This window comes from Jaculus jaculus, chromosome 10, assembly GCF_020740685.1.
Source record: "Jaculus jaculus isolate mJacJac1 chromosome 10, mJacJac1.mat.Y.cur, whole genome shotgun sequence".
NCBI classification, from domain to species: domain Eukaryota; kingdom Metazoa; phylum Chordata; class Mammalia; order Rodentia; family Dipodidae; genus Jaculus; species Jaculus jaculus.
This window is the reverse complement of record NC_059111.1, coordinates 49728723-49746657: the sequence shown is the minus strand read 5'-3', so window position 1 is coordinate 49746657 and position 17935 is coordinate 49728723. Positions and strand designations below refer to the sequence as shown.

At 36.2% G+C, this 17935-nt stretch overlaps 1 protein-coding gene across 1 annotated transcript in view; it reads left to right on the top strand.

The window, feature by feature from the left end:
• The window catches only part of Pclo (piccolo presynaptic cytomatrix protein), a 425322-nt gene that overhangs the window by 348622 nt on the left and 58765 nt on the right, over nt 1-17935 (top strand). The window contains exons 14-17 of the mRNA XM_045160196.1: nt 6167-6217; nt 9195-9319; nt 11916-11942; nt 17143-17236. Coding sequence (XP_045016131.1) covers nt 6167-6217; nt 9195-9319; nt 11916-11942; nt 17143-17236 — 297 coding nt within the window. The remainder of the gene's footprint in view (nt 1-6166; nt 6218-9194; nt 9320-11915; nt 11943-17142; nt 17237-17935) is intronic.

Here is a 17935-nt window from a genome sequence, read left to right as displayed (position 1 = left end):
TTCAACCAATACAAGATTTAAAACAACCAGGACAAACAAACTCTGTAGCTTCAAGTCCAGCAACTCTAGCCAGTGAGAAATCTCCGAGTCCGATAACTCTCACCAGCAACAAGTCTCTGGCATTCCAATTCTGCCCCTCCAGCTAGGCAGTCCTGGAAAACTTCATCGGGGCCGACAGCTCCTCGGCAGCCATCTCATGGTCGCGGCATCTCCACTGGGTCTCCACTGCAAGCCACAGTTCATCCTCATGGCCCTATCGGGTCTCTATGCAGGCAACCAGCAAACCCGCTTCACATTGCCCATGGCCATTTCCAAAACACAAAACCGTATTGTAAACTCAATGACCGTCTTTCCAGCATTTCTTATACTCCACAATACCAGGTAGGGTGCCAATTTGTTAATCCAGGGGGGAATAAAGCAAACTTTGAAGAACAGGACACTCCTTGAGCATTCAGGCCCCTTCAAAAGAGTCTACATTCTTCTTGTTGCCCCAGCACAGGTCAAGTAGCCCAGTCTCAAAGGTTGTAATCTCTCAGTTGCAGCTGAATGGGGAACAGTTTACCCAAAGATTTTTTTTTTTTTTTTTTCTGTGCCATATCCCTCTGCACACACCAGTTCATTTCTACGCAAAGCAACCCTGCACAACTTCTCTCAGGACATGGGCACAAGAGCAAGCTTCTCACACAAACTGCTAGCCCAGTCCAAGCAATGCTCTTTCTCACCCTCATAAGCCAAACCTCACAGTCCATAGTTCTTACTGCCTTCAGGTCTTTCAGCTCTGACCAGGATAAACCATCAAGCTTACTTATAGCACTGCAAAGCATCTCTTAGGCCAAGGTTTCAAATCCTCCCACATTCCTCTTGAAAATCAGCTCCAAAAGGCCAAAGCCACACAGTCAGGTGTCTAGCAGCAATCCCACTCCTCAGTACCACTTTACTGTTGCAGTCCGGTTCGCATTGCTGGTAGAAATCACCCAACCAAAAGCAGCTTCTCGGAAAAAGAGGTTTATTTGGCTTACGGGCTCGAGGGGAAGCTCCACAATGGCAGGGGAAAACGATGGCATGAGCAGAGGGTGGACATCACCCCCTGGCCAACAGAAGATGGACCACAGCAACAGGAGGGTGTGCCAAACACTGGCATGGGGAAACTGGCTATAAAGCCCTTAAGCCTGCCCCCAACAATACACTCCCTCCAGGAGGCATTAATTCCCAAATATCCATCAGCTGAGGAGCTAGCATTCACAACACCTAGGTTTATGGGGGACACCTGAATCAAACCACCACAGTAGTATTCAACATTGCTTGCAAAACAGATGAGATATTAGCAGAGTTATCATAAATTTATACATAACATTTAACTTTGATAATAGAGAGACATTGGGTGTCATTAAAAGGCTGAACAAATGTTTTTTTGGTCTGAGAACTTACATATTTTAGATTTGAAAATAACCCTTTTGATATCTATATTTGTTTTTCTTTATTGTAGAATTAGAACTATGGGGAAAATGTTTTAAGGTCTTGTTTATTTCATTACCTAATAGGCCATTTATATATTTAGGTATTTTTAATCTTTGGTTATCCATTTCATTCTGAGTGTTTAAGAACATGTAGATAGCAAAACTTTAATTAAGGATTAATTTTGGAGGTCACTAGTGGCTCGCCAAAGATACTTTAGGGACCCAGGAATAGTCCTGTAGCTTACTGGTGTTTTTTGTCTGTTAGGATGAGTCAGAGTCATACTGGCCAAGTAATTTTTCCTTCTTTGGGAGGTCAGGAGGATGAGTGATTGCTCCTTGATTGTGACTCTCCTATTTCAGACTGTACACCAGTTTTGTTTTGGTCTCCATACCCTCCTGCTCAAGAAGACAGGTGATTTACCAGGGGGCCAGTGTAGAAGTGTCCCATCATCTCCAGTGGCTTCATGACCTGGGAGCATAAGCCAAAATATTGGCACTTTTTGCTCTGATGATTCCAATTGGCTTTGGCTTCTACATAGGTGATTAACACATTTACAAAGGAAGTTACACCAGCCTGGATGTGTGTACATATAGAGCATATTTGATTATTGAAATAGGTTTAGTTGAAGAATGGCACAAGAGCTTCTAAAATCATTTTGTCCAACATTTTAAAATTTTGTTGTCCTGTGGCAGCATCAGCCATATCTGAAGCATAGAAGGTAGGCACATCTTTTACTTTAACTACCTAATAGCTATAAATACAGACAGAATCTGCCACCAGTCTTGAAAACAATACCAATTAATTTACAAACAAATGAACCAATTAATTTAACCTAGAAATTATCAGGAAAGGAAGAGTAAAACAGTATAAAGTCTTAGCACCTGTGTTTGAAAACATCTTTGATTAGTTTAGATACATGTGTGGGACCCGATTACCCAGAGAACATTGGAAACAGAACCATAGAACTTGAAATTATTTTTCTCAGAGGAGAACCATTGTTTGAGTTTGAGGCTGTACCTAAAGTAGGGACTATGTCTTAAGAATTAATTTTATTATAACCACTGGACTTAAGATGCCAGAAATAAGACAGTTAAGCATAATATGGTCTTTTTTGAATCAAAACAGCTAGCTAAATCCTAATACATCCCTCGATAAATCTGTTTGGAAATTAAAAAAAAAAACACCATTTGACAATCATGGATTTTAGTTTAATTTAGATAGCCATTGATTTTATGTATCATAGAAATTTTTGTTAACATAAAATAATTTTATGTTTTACCTATAACTTAAATTTGATAAAGCTTAAGCAAGCTGTCCCAAAATGCTTCAACCTGAGAATTAACTTTCTGTTCCTTTTAAAAGGAAATTAATTTTAGGCCAAAATTAGTCTTTTTACATCTCTGGCATTCCTTCTACACACACACACAACTTTATCCACATACTTTATCATTCTAATCTATATTCCACTCCAGAAGCATTTTTAACAAGCTTTCTATGTCCAACATTGAAAAATATCTTTCCATTCCTTCAATCAACTAATCTTCACCCCACAATTAACCATCTTTCCTTTTTTTTTCTTATTTATTTATTTATTTATTTTATTAAGTAGTTTTGTATTCAGTAAATACAGTCAGTTTGGTACCATTATTAGGCTCATCTGTGACCAAACCCCTCCCTTTGGCCCCTCCTTCTTGAGGTATATGGGTGATGCATTGTGGAGTTAGCCCGCAGTTATGGGTAAGATAAATGTCTCTGCATATCATGACCCAACATGTTGCTCTGACATTCTTTTTGTCCCCTCTTCCGCAAAATTTCCCTGAGCCATGTTGGGTTCATTTTTGGTCTGCTTCAGTGCTGAGGTGTTGGGGGCCTCTGAGGCTCTGGCTCTCTGATTTGGTAGGAATTGATTTTTCTCAGTGTTGGTCTCCTTCCCCTTTGTGCTGGCATCCAGTTCATCAGGAAAATAGCACAATTGCTTATTTCACCAATTTTTCTTAGTTTCAGCCAGGGCCCCTCTGGGGTATGATGGGGTGGCTCTCTCCTTATCTGAAAAAGAGAAGCAGATTCTCCAACAGAGAGTAGGTTAGCACCAGGACAAATGAGATAACCCTTACTTTTTTAATAGAGAATTTAATAGGTGTAGACCCTCTTGTAGCCCATGATTGATGGTAGCTTGATACTAGAGAGTGGGCTTATGTATGGATATGGTTCTAACTTGTTTCTCAGCTCCAGCTATGGGTCCCATACCACTGATGGAATCAGTTAGCCAAATCAAGAGCAGTTGGTTACCCACCATGGCTGTGTGCCAATATTGCACTTTTGTGGGCATCACACCAGGTTATTTGCTGCTAAGTAGGTTAGACCATGAGTTTCTTGGATGGATATTGGTCATTTTCCCCCAGTCACCCATCTAGCACCTTATGTCACTAGATGCGCTGACTATCTGAGGACTGACTCTCTTCCAACTTCCAGCCATGCCGTTCCATTTTACATGTCAACCACATAAGATATCTTCAGAGAAAATTTAATAATACTCTATGTAAGTTGAAGTTGACCTAGAACATAAACTCAGTAATTGTATTTTTTTAATGTTTTATTTTTATTTATTTAACAGAGAAAGGACAGGGGAGAGAATGGGTGCACCAGGGCCTCCGGCCACTGCAAATGAACTCCAGACATGTGCACCCCCTTGTGCATCTGGCTAATGTGGGCCATGGGGAATCAAACCTTGGTCCTTTGGCTTTACAGGCAAATGCCTTAACTGCTAAGCCATCCCTCCAGCCCAGTAATTATATTTATGAGATCATGTAACAACATATGGCTTTGTTTACATAAAATTTCAGTTCACCATTAGGGCTTTGGTTAAATATGACTTTTGAAGACAAAAAAAAAAAAAAACAAACAACAAAAAGAACCCTTGAAGTAAATCATATGACAACAAAAACTTTAGGAGAGACCTGTTGGGTTATTTAGATTAACAAAGAAATCTAAATGTGTCTATAAACAACATCTTATTTGTTTAAAGCCCAAGCAAAAGAGAAAATATCAGGCACAGTTCAAATTAAAATTAGGCACTTATTTTTATCAATTTAAAAGTCACAGGGTTTAAAATGTGGAGTCAGGCTATTACATTGGAACCTCCTGTCTCAGCTTCACAAGTAGCTAGGATAATACACCTAGCTCATTTTATTGTTTATCTCTTTCTCTCTTAAATATATTTAAAGTGCCTTTTAACCAGTTTTAAAGGATGATTTTTAAACAGAATGATTTTGACCCATATCTTCAAAGATGAAGACAGGAAAAACAAAAACAACACCAAACACCAACATGCTAGCAATAGGCTCTCCAGAAATTGCCACATGGCTGTCAAACCAAAACTGAACCAGAAACAGAACTCTGTTCAAAAATCTCTGAACAGAGCCAGGGAGGGTCAAAGGCAACCCTTTGGTGCCTCATCCAGGGGCATGAATGCTGCGGCCAGCTTCCCACTTGTACCCAGAAAAAGCACTCAGAACCAGGAAAGCCAGAAGAAAAGGATAACAAAAAGATGAGTGGAAAAAGCACCTCCAGAGGTTTCTTACCCAGTCCTAGGCAAAAGTTCCCCATCAATGGCTTGTTACTAACTTGAATACCCCTCCCCTTCTCAGTCTCTCTCTTATTTTGATGTCATCATCTTTCCTCCTATTATGATGGCTTTGTGTAGGTAGTCTCAGGTGCTGTGGGGATCCACAGCACTTTCTTATAAATGACTGACACTAACAAAGGCTACAAACTTTAGAAACTATAACCACACCCTCTTAATTTTCTGAATGATTACATTTGTTTTATTTGTTACCTTATAAACATGGTTGAAATGAAGGTACTTCCTTTTGGCTGTCTTTATTTCTGGAATAAATAGAGAGAGTATGTGAACAAAATAAACATTAATCTCTTTGTTTGTATTTAACTCTGAAATAAAGGTAGTAGTTAGAGTTTTGTGTGCAAGGTGAATAAATATTTAACTGTTTAAATATAAATGTAAGCATTGATACCCCACTGCCTGAAAATACATTATAGTTTTGAAGCATGGCCCATCATCTCTACTTCTGTATGAAAATGTAATGACTTGGTAGGCATTTATTCACAGAATGATTAATTTACCAGACTGCTTTCCTAACTGTCTGAAAAGGCTTTGTTTGCATAGGGGATGCTTAAGGAAATTAGAGCTTATCTGGAAAGAGAAGACTTTCTATAAGTATTTTCCAGTGATAGGGAAGGATTTCTTGGTGGACAGAGGTGTGGGGGAGCAAGAAGAGAGCCTAGTGCCAGCACAGGACAGGAAAGGAGTTGCATCAGAATTTTGGTGTTACTGGGCAGTTCTTGCATAAAAACTGTTTTCATTACTATATAGATATTTAAAACTTGTAAATACTGAAGTGATGTGATTTAATCCAAATGTGTTTGTTTTCTTAAGTAATTGAAAATACTGCTGGCATAATATTATGGGTTCAAAACAGGCTTGCCAAAATTAAAGTAGATTTATGTGTCTATAAAGTTAAAAAGGTATGAGAAATACATGTAGTCACTATTATTCTGAAATAGCCAGGCAGATAAAATATATTTTCCAGGTTGTGTGCTCTGAATAAATAGAAATTAATTTCAGAGGGAAGCTGAAATGATCAATTCTGTGAATAGTATATTAATGTAATATATGTCTTTAATATTGCAGTCTACTGATGCAGCAAAGGTTGTCTCTCACCCAATTACAGGAGAAATTCAGGTATGAGATTTGTTAAAATGTCATCATTCTGCATCTTCCCTGACTATTTTAACACTTATCTACTAAAATTGTAAACAGGCTGTTAGGGACATTCTTGTTCCATTACACATACAAAATGACACGGAATTGAAATGTTGTGTCATGCTGTGTGCACCTGTCAGTGTGCTTCATGATCTCCAATCATGACCTGAATGTTAGTAGGTTTTGTGCTTCAGCATGCAAGTTTCACATGTCACAAACATGACCTGAAGATTCATCTTCCAGGTTCATGAATCTAATGCTGTTTCCTTTTTGATCAATGATTTATGATTAATTGATAAACAGCTACTACTGAGCAGTGTTTTTAATAATATAGTAATTTGTAACATCATTTTAAAGAATTTTGACTGGGAACATAAAAATAATACTGTTCATCATGGCCTATTATTCTGTGTGCATTTCTACATTTATAGATTGTATTATAACACTTTTATCTCTTAGTTGGGTCATAGTAATATTCTTAAACATGTGCTTAAGGTGATTGCAAAAAGTATTTTATGGTAGATAAGAAATGTCATATAGAAAGAATTAACACAATACAAGATAACTTTTTAATGATGATAGGTTTCAGATAAGGAAAAGAAGCCATCTGAGCTATGTCTCCCATACAGACCAGACTTCACAGAGGAAAATGGATAGAAACTTTTTTTTTTTTTTATCAGCATAGAGGAAAGGTACAAGGAAAGCTACTGGAGTGAGATTAAAGGATGAAGATATCAGCTCTGATGATAGGTGAGAATACCATGAAAATAACCAGGGAAGTAAGTAGGGGAACATTAACTGCAGACAATATAGCATAATCACTATACAGTTTAAAGTAAGAATCTCACACTAAAAATGCATAATGAAACTCCTATGGTAATGACTTACTAAAAATATAAGAGGAAGGACATAAAGATAAGAAAATCAGTAAAGTGATTAGGCACATACCAATAAAAGCTAAAGTTGAGCTTGAGTGGAGGGAGACAATGCAGAACCAGACCTCTCACCAAGAACCTAGTGATACTGGACCCAACTTCCTGTGTGCTTCACATCTTCACTGCTTTCTAAGGATCTCCAAGAAAGCTGTTTTCTCCAGATCTACATATTTTCATTTTCAAAAACTACAAAGATTCTTAATATCTCTCTCCTAGGACTCTTTTTTTTTTTTTTTGGCTTTTGGACTAGTATTTACTGTTTTCTATAGTTTATAGTATAGTTTTCTATAGTTTGTTGTTTATTGGTTGTCTATTCTTGTCTCTCCTTTAAATTGCAAAATGTAACTCTGAAGTTGAAATTGACCTTAACAGTTAGGCTATTCTAAAGCAACTAAGTCAGTTATTATTTCTGAATTGCAAAATTTTACTTCAAGTGAAACTTGCAGAATGGCAAACTCTGTCTGTCCTGGCACTTGGGCTGCTGTGGTTGAGGAGGGCTGGGTTTCCCACTTGCTCTCTACTGACCCCTGACAGCTCACTGTTCTAATATCAAGTTGTAAAAAGCAGCTTCTAGTAGCCTGAGGGTTTCGTTGCAGTAAAAAATGGTTTGGATGCTATTCTATCTAAAAATGAACTCTATGGCAGGAAGAGAAATGAGGTTCTCTCCAGATTGTGACTAACATTAATTGCAGATTTTTTTTTATGCCCTGTACAACACACCATACCAACATTCCTTGTTTTCACCTTTAAGGTACTTATGTAATCATCTTGTTTTTGTGATAGATCTATGCATTTCTGCATTGTATCATACAATTAAAATTAAAGGTGCATTTTTTGCCAGAAAAACAGTCATATCAATATTATGCTAAAAGTGAGGTTTCATATTAATTATGAAGTGTAAAATAAAAGTTTGACTAATTAATGCAATCAAATTTTCAGTGTACATACAACATTTTTCATGGATTATAAAGCATACCTATAGTTTTATAAGTAAATTTCCATTTTAAAATATAGATCTTTGAATTTCTATTGTTTGATCAAATATCAAAATAATCAAAACTAAATTTAAATGAGACCAGAAGAATCTTTCAATTATGAAAGAAAAAAATTATTAAATTCAATTGTTTTGTGCAGTGTTGGCTTCCCAGATAGATATTTGAATTTTAAATCTTGCTCTTCAATGCATGTGGAACAGCTAGTAAGCATACAAGAAACATGGTCTTTCTCTCTCCTTCAGCTTCTAAATTGAAAGGTTAGTTTTGTGTTAAACCAGCCTCTTTCTTGATAGGAAAAGTAGATCCAGAAAGAGAACATAGACATTAAATATCAGAGGACATAAGGGAAGAAGGAAAAGTATATATTTAAAAAAAAATGTCTCAGTACTAACAGCTTTATGGTCACATGGTTCTACTTACTGCTCATTATTTGTTGAAATGCAAATGACATTTCATAATAAAATTTCCAATTACTTAATTTGAAAATCCTAGCATTTGTAATAATGAGTAGCATGTACTGTTTTCCTATGAATATATACTTACTATAAAAATGAGATGAGGAACTAGAGAGATGGCTTAGTGGTTAAGGTGTTTGCCTGCAAAACCAAAGGACCCTGGTTTGATTCCCCAGAATCCACATAAGCCAGATGGACAAGGAGGCACAGGCATCTGGAGTTCATTTGCATTAGCTGGAGTTCCTCTCTCTCTCCCTCTCTCTGCCTCTTCCTTTCTCTCTCTCTCTTTCTCAAATAAATAAATAAAAAGCTAAAAGAAATGAGATGAGCATTTGCTATATGAATTTTCTTATAAATGATTTTCAGCTAGGTCAAGACTAAAAAGAATGAATAATATTTACTAGAACTGCAGATATACCTAGGACATACCAAGTGAATTAAATTGTCCTCTTTCTTTTCATATAAAATTGAAGTGAGGGTGGGGATTGCTATAAGATTTTTTGAAGTAAACTATTAATTAATAATTATAACATGTTTCTTAAATTCATGGAATTATTTTCTAAACGTAAAGCTTCAGATCAACTATGATCTTGGAAACCTCATAATACACATTCTCCAAGCAAGAAATCTTGTCCCTCGAGACAATAATGGGTATTCTGACCCTTTTGTGAAAGTGTACCTACTTCCAGGAAGAGGGTAAGTAAAGAAGCAGTGTCTTCTAAGTTTTATGGCACGTAGTTTAAACTCTAGTGGTAATATCTTACAGTTTATGATATCTTTGCCTCACTTAAATTGACTTTAATACCTTTCCATTAATGTTCTCCCCATATCATACTTATTTACTTATAATTAGAAGATAAGGTGTAATTAAAATTTTATATTAAGCATGAACCATTAGGAGAGAGAAATGTTCACAATAAAACCAGCCTTGATGAGAGCAAGCAGTATTTCTGAGACTCACTCCTATACTAAGTGTTCAGATTAACTGATACCCCCAAGTTTATCTGAAAAGTTAATGTGTATTTTTATAGGATATGTTTGATGTTCATTAAATGGACTTTTCAAGGAATTACACACACACACACAGAGATACACACAAATAAATATTTCAAAATAATAAGAATACACTTGATATACTGACTTGGGTAAATAAGTAAAGAATATCTCTGTGTGTCCTTTGTGGACTACAAATTGCTGATATAAAGTAAGTGCTCCCAGATGGGATATAGCTCATTTTAGAGTATGAAGTGCATACCTGAGTCCCTCATTTCCCCACACCAAATGCAATTAATGAATAAAAGCGCTCTTTGGCGATGTCTAATGTTCTCATAATTAATGCTATTTCTTTGTTCTGGTGCATAAATAAGGACTCACAAATGGTTTAGAAACAGTGATTTGAACTGTACAAATCACTATATCATATGTGAACAAGTTTTAATAAGCAAACTAGCATGATAAATCCTTAAGTAATCAGCAAGTTAAAGTATAATAAAAAGAATTCAGCCGGGCGTTGTGATGCATGCCTTTAATCCCAGGCAGAGGGAGGCAGAGGTAGGAGGATCACCATGAGTTCACAGCCACCCTGAGACTACATAGTGAATTCTAAGTCAGCCTGGGCAAGAGTGAGATCCTACCTTGAAAAACAACAACAACAACAACAAAAAGAATTCAGGGTTGGTAATTTGAAGACACTGGCCTTATTGTTCTTTAATTTTGAAGTGACATTCATATATTGTTTTGTGTTTGGAAATGTGCAAATGTGGTCCAGATGCAGAGAGACTAGCATCATGACCTACCATGTGGCATCCTTATATTCAACAGTTAACTACTGGTCAATAACACTTTACTCTTATTCTCACACACTTCTCCAACCCAGAGTATTTTGAAGGAAATTCTAGCTATTGTAACTTTTATGCAAATATTTTAGTATAAATTACCAAAAGGTAATTTATTTAAAATAATCATAATATCATGTATTAGTATAATAAATTTAAAGTCTACAAACACTCCTTAACTTCCCCTATGATATATTTGTCAATACTTTTTCTAGTTGCTTTAAGGACCTAATTGATATTTTTACAACTCATTCCGACCATTAGCAAATTCTTTTTAAGCACACATGACACATTCACCAAAACTATATTGTGAGCTGAATAGCAAGTCTCAACAGATGTTAAGCACAATGAAAGCATACAAAGCATGTCTTCTGTCCAGAGTTGGGTTGATTGTCTAGGATCCAAACTGTCATTTTATACTTCTTTTTGATATGCTTTTAACTGATTATGTTACCAAAAAAAAGACCACCAATTTCTTTGACACTCAGTTTTTTTGTCAATATTGAGAAAGTTAATGCAGACATGCCATAATTTTTGTTTGTCAGAGGAAATAAATCAGATAAAACTCAAAAGAAATTGAAAAGTGCAAGGTGCTAAGTTATAGCAGTTACATAGGTTTCAATTTCATTTTCTCCACCCCCAGTAATTCCATTTAGAAACTTAGAATTGGTAGGTGTTTGCTCTAATTTTAATTTGTTAAGCCTTTTATTTTTAATAATTTTGCCTAGAATTTAAAAATTAGCCCATAAACCAGGAAAAAGAGATCTTTTATTTTATTTTATTTTATTTTATTTTATTTTATTTCAAATAAAGTAAATATGACAGAAACAAAAGCAAAACTTACTCCAACTTTGAATGGTCCTTACACATTTAGTATAAGTAAGTGAAGTAAGGGAGAAATTCCTATCACAAATTTGTTTCCCCTTATATTTTTAAGTGAATTTATGAAAATAAAGCACTGTCATTTATTTTATATATTCTCTAAGAGTATCCTTGAGAACTATTTGATACTATTTTGAGAGTATCTCTTATTTCAGGCTGTGATTTATTTGGAGGGTTGTGAACTTGCATGACCAGGACAGGCAGGTGATATAGATATGCTAGTCTATTCTGAGATACCGTGAGTAAGGAATAATGAGAGCCATAGACAAGTGGACAAAGAATGCCCTACCTACTATAATCTTCATGCAGTTTCTCCAACCGTCCCTGATGAATGAGACTCGGTTTAAAGGCAGTCACTATGTTCCTCCCTCATTCAATTACTATCACTTGGATTAATTACACCTAATTATTAGAGTGGCCAATGCGCTAGGATTTGTTATCATTTATATGTTGTGGTATAACTGCTATGATTACTATTCTAATATTTTCTTCCTATTTCTGTTCCTAACTTTTTTCTTCTTGTCTTTCCTTCTTTCCTGCCATATCCTTCCCTCTTGCTCTTGGATTCAATGCAGTCAAGTCATGGTTGTCCAGAATGCCAGGTAGACCTAATGCTATTATGCCTACACTTACAATCTAGGTATTTTTAAGTCTGTTGGTCTACACTTCACCTTGCACTCATTTTTTTCCTTTTCTACATTTGAGTTTATGTTAAGTTATTCCTGAAGCAAGCAGCTCTGAGCACTTTTTTTTATGTAGCACTGGCACATGTGTGCTAGGAAGCAGAATGATAGAAAACGATAAAAGTGTGGAAAAGATGGATGGGAGAGTAACACCCAGAAATTAAATATAAGTAGTTTTCATTTATATTCCATCCACTAAATCTCATTTATCTTCTCATGTGATAATTACAGGTTAATTTTTCCTGTGTCTTCTATTACTAAGTGCAGTATCTAAAGCCACTTAAAAAATAATTTACTAGTTTTCTGGATATCCAGCACTAGTTTTGTGTCTAATCTTAAGGAAAATACTGTCTAGCCATTTTTATCTCTCTGGAACTTTATATTGAAACGTTCCCATGATTTATATATTCTGAACTGGTAAGAAACATAAAAGCAATAATCTTCTTGCTATAATGTACCGTCATTAACATATCTTGTTTGTATCCAGTAGCATGAAACATTTCTGATACAACTCATAACATGTTGCAGCACTATATTACCAAGAAAGACTCTCAATACATAGTCAAAAGTATTCTATTTTACCTATCCTACTGCTCTATAGTTAAAGTGTTATTTAACTGCAGAGTTTCCTGCACCATCTGTAGCAATAGGATGATGAGAATTCTGGTCCCAGCCAGATTTTTCTCTATAATACTAAAATATGATATTTTATCAATCCCAAAATTTGTGGCCCAAAAGAGACTGTTTCCAATTGTTAAAAGCCCACCTTAGCCAAGCATGGTGGCACATGCCTTTCATCCCAGCATTTGGAGGCAGAGGTAAGAGGATTGCTGTGAGTCCGAGGCCACCTTGAGATTACCTTGTGAATTCCAGGTCAGCCTGGGCTAGAGTCTCAAACTTACCTCAAAAAAACAAAAAACAACAACAACAACAAAAAAAAAAAAAAAAACAGAAAAAAAAATCCCAGCTTAAAGACATGAATATTTATCTTTACAATAGGATCAGTCAGCACAGCCTTACAATAACTAGAAAGTTTTCACTTCCTTACAGCACTGTAATTACATCAAGCTGTGAACTCTGATACCAGGATGGATTTCTTGTGATGCCAGTTCTGTCATTGCAGGACATGACCTGAGTTTCTTGAGCTGATGTGTGAAATCAGTTCTTTTCCAAGAGATGGTGTTATCATGTAGCAGACAATACCAATCAGACTACTCCTATGCTCCTTTTTAGCTATAGAAAGCAGGGGAACATTATACAATTGATTTTCTATACTTCAGCAGAAAGCATGTTTGGTAAATGTAAATAAGAGATGAATGTGTCAACAACGACTTTGATTAGAACTTAGAAGATTTGTAGAGTCAACTTAGTACCTGGAAGTTATTTTCATCACCACTTAGAATTGCTCATACTACAGAGAATTACAGTTGATTCCAATGAATGTAGCCCTTAAGAATCTGGATTTGAATTGCAACCTTGGCACGTAGAAGTCATGAGATTTACATCTTTTATATCTAAAAATAATAATAGCCTCCTTCATGGGCATTTGTGTGTGTGTGTGTATGTGTGTGTGTGTGAAATACACTGGAGAATGAATGAAGAGTGAAAAGTATAATGTCTGACACATAATATTCTTTCAGTAAGTGGTAGTTGCTATAATTATTTATTGCTTATCACATAATAGTTATGTAGTCCAGGGTCTCCTCCAGAGATTCCTATATCTTCAAGAGAAGATTTAGCAAGTGTGAGCTACTTAGTTATATCAGATGATTTAGCAGTATTTTAAAGAAATAAATATATTTTTGCATTACAATATTATCATACATTAAAATAAAATCTTGTTAAGTGATAAAATTGCACTGGCCTAGTTCTCTCATCTGTTTCCATTTGTTACTATTTATATTTTATATAATAAGATATGAAAGGATGGGCTGGAGAGATGGCTTGGCAGTTAAGTGCTTGCCTGTGAATCCTAAGGACCCCGGTTCGAGGCTCGGTTCCCCAGGTCCCACGTTAGCCAGATGCACAAGGGGGCGCACACGTCTGGAGTTCGTTTGCAGAGGCTGGAAGCCCTGGCGCACCCATTCTCTCTCTCTCCCTCTATCTGTCTTTCTCTCTGTGTGTGTCGCTCTCGAATAAATGAAAATTTAAAAAAAAAAAAAGATATGAAAGGATTAAGTGAGGCAGGATGAGATGAGAGAATGAGAAGAAAAGAAACCAAGTGTTCTGTTATCGCAAACATGCACTTGGAAGATTAAGTACTGGGAATCGACATCTCTGAAGTATCTCTTTATATTATTCTGTCATCATACTATTGGAGAAATGAGGTGTATCTCACTAATAGGGGTTTGCTATAATTGTAACTAATTTTAGTTATCATTATACCTGGAAGCACAGTCCCTGGCTAGACTTTCTCTAAACATCCTTTTCAGTATATCAAGCTATGTCCTCTGGTATTATGGTAGCAATAAAATGGCAAAAACTTATTTTTAAAAAATTTATATTTATTTATTTCCAAGGAGAGAGAGAGAGAGAGATACAGAGAAGAGAGACAGAGAGCATGGGTGTTCCAGGGCCTCTAGCCAGTGGAAATGAACTCCAGAAGCATGTGCTACTTCATGCATCTGGCTTACGTGGGTACTGGGGACTGGAACCTGAGTCCTTAGTCTTCACAGGCAAGTGCCTTTACTGCTAAGCCATCTCTCCAGCCCAAAACTTATGTTTGCACATGACAGTTCTTCCTATGTTGTTAAAATTATACTGATTCAATATTTTAGAACTTGAAAAATTAATTTTGGGGCTAGGTGATGACTCTGGTTTAAAATGCTTGCTTAGGTGCCTTGTTAGCACAATAGGGTGCACATCAATCTCATAAAAGGCTTGCTGTCTAAGTCTGACAACCAGAATTCAGATCTCCAGGACCTGCATATACCAGAGAAAATAAAGCAAATCTTTCTTAACCCAACATGCCTACAAAGGGAGGCAGAGAAAGGAGCATACCAAAGCCCACAGGCCAGTTAGTCTGGCATTCCTAGTCACAACCAAGGGAGACTCTGTCTCAAACAAGGTGAAAGGTGAAGACCAACACTCCAAGGTTTGCCTCTGACTTGCACATATGTGCTGTAGCATGCAATGCCCATACACACATACACATATGCACAGGCAAAAAATAATAGTTTTGTGGATGCTCACAGTATCTAGAATCTTTTTAATAATATGCCTTCCCCACGATTTGACTGATTTGATAACTAAGTCAAAAACAAGGAGAAAATTTAAAGTATACCTGCAAAGAGGAATAGCAGGGATTCCAAGCAGTAACCGAAGCCTACCATTCACATGCCATCATCAAAACACTATAAATGTAAAATAAAAAGGGACATTGTTTACTAAAATCTTTGAAGGTTTTGTTATAAACATGCCAGACTTACTGATAATAATACCTTAGCAGACATCAGTGTGCTGGTCATCCAGTTTTATCAAATCTGAATATTTTGCTGTTTGTATCAAATATTTGTCCAATATACTTGCAATTTCATATAGACTTTTCAGGGTGTGGGTATATAATATTCTTTGAAAAGTATGCATAAAATGTGTATTATCTATAAGAGCTCATTGTGCAGACTTTTCTCTGAAAGTATTTGTGATCATCTTGAACAGCACAGTCATGAAACCTTGCTCCTGTTTGTATACCCTTGAATGGGACAGGTATAATTAGCAATGCTACTGCTTCGATTCTCAAGTTGCAGTCTTCTCACAATGGCTGACATGAGGCCCGATGAGACACAAAATCAGAGGTTCAAACTTCACTACACGTGAGTTTGACCCAGAAGCTTTCACAAATAATAACACTCAGGCTTTATCCCAAGTCAAGTAAACCAGACCCTCATTGAAGGGAAAGTCATATGGGGTGTTGATTCTTCTCCTTCCTCCTCTACAACTCGGACCCCAAATGATCCCATTATATAATCAAGGACGGGATTACTGTCTTTGCATCTGGATGGTTTGAGAATAAAATCAGAGAGAGAAGGAAGATTATTGGCTGAAGAGCCATGTCTAAAAGTGAGTAGAGAACTGGGGGTTGGTTTGCAACAGCTTTATCTAAAATACATTCAACACTGTGGCAGTGCTTGAGATCAGGAATGTAGCAAGAATTATTCTGAGTGCTTTGAGAGGAGCTACAAACTCCAGCTTCAGTGTCTAGGAAAGGTAATTTGTGATTTCCAGACATACATCCAGTTAAATAGGTGATTTTCAGGGCTCAGGAAATTCAGGAAAAGACAGTGATAGTTATAAAAGTGCCCGAGTGAGCACTGTATGATCATATCTAACTCCAGCAGTAATCTAACTCTAGACCCCTCCCCTGGTTGCTGCCAGCTATTCTCTGATAAACTTTATGAGGATAGATTTTGGATGAGTTATTTTCAAATATATAGGTTATATAACCTAACAACTGCTCACATGGAATGGAAGAATCAGAGGTCAATTTAAGGCATCAAGGTATAATGAGTAAGGAAAGATTTTGAATTGATTCCTTTAGCATAAGCTGTTAGAATGAAGCAATAACTTATATTTAATTAAAACAGTTCCAAAGGTCCATTAGCTCTTATGCTGCCTTAACTAGAACTTCAAAACAAAAGATTTTAGAATTCTGGCTATAATATAAACTATTCTTCATCTTCCTCTCTATAAATACTATAATTACCATTTTTAGAAGAAAAAGAAAGACAATTTAGCTTTAATGACATGATTAAATATAAAAGTATTGATAAGTAATAAAGACCAAATTATTACTTATGAGACAAGCAAATGTTAGTGTTATTATCTAGCTCATGTAATTATCTTCTACACTTCAGGGGGAAAAGGTTAGGTTTTTAAAAAGTATTGCTAAAATACTGGTAAAATATTCCTCAAAATCATATTTATTAGGACAGTACAAAACAAAGTTATCCAACATATTTGTAAATTCAGCTTGAATTAAGGTTTAAGATATGCTGAAGAGAGAATTATATAGTAAGTTGAGATAAAATATGTTGAAAAGTCTGCATGCCCTTAAATTAGACTGTGAATTCTTAAGTTAAGGTGAATGATCAACATAACTTATTCTTTTCCTCCAATTCAGTGCTGAGTACAAGAGAAGGACTAAATATGTCCAGAAAAGTCTTAATCCTGAGTGGAATCAAACCGTAATTTATAAAAGTATTTCCATGGAGCAGGTATGTGATGATTATTTCCCAGGTACCAAATCCAGGGTAATATAACAAAATCATGGAAACAGTGGGATCAATATCAATGTTTGCTATACAATCAATAGTAGTTCAGCCAAGGACATGTGAGAAATGTAGCCTTTAAAAGTAAATGAAGTTCATATGTAAGGTAGAAAAAAATGTTCATATTTTGAGAAGCAGCCAAAGTTGAATTCAAATGTATTTATTAGTGAAATGAAAGTATAACAGGGGTGAGGGATTGAGGTTTTGGAGTGTTTGGGGAACTCCAACTCCTGAGTTTATATTTGTAAACTAACCAAAGAATTGGTCATTTTAGACTTAAGAAAATTATTTTTATGTTCTTTTTGTTGGAGGGGGCATCCCTCCAGCTGGACTCAAGAGTAGAAATTAGATGAGTTTATTTTTCTCATGGTAGGGTCTCCTTTTAGCCTAGACTGACCTGGCACTTTTCTCAGAGTTGCCTCAAACTCATGATGATCCCCCTATTTCAGCCCCTCAAGTGTTGGGATGAAAGGCATGTGCCACCACACCTGGATGAAATCAAGTTTTTTTTTTTTTTTTCTGTTCCAAACAATAGGGGGTATGAGATATAGCACAGTCTATATGACTCCTGGAGCAAGGAAGGTCCAAGATAGTTATCCATGCTCATCCCACAAGGCCAGCTTCCTCCAGGCAATTTCCCCAGTC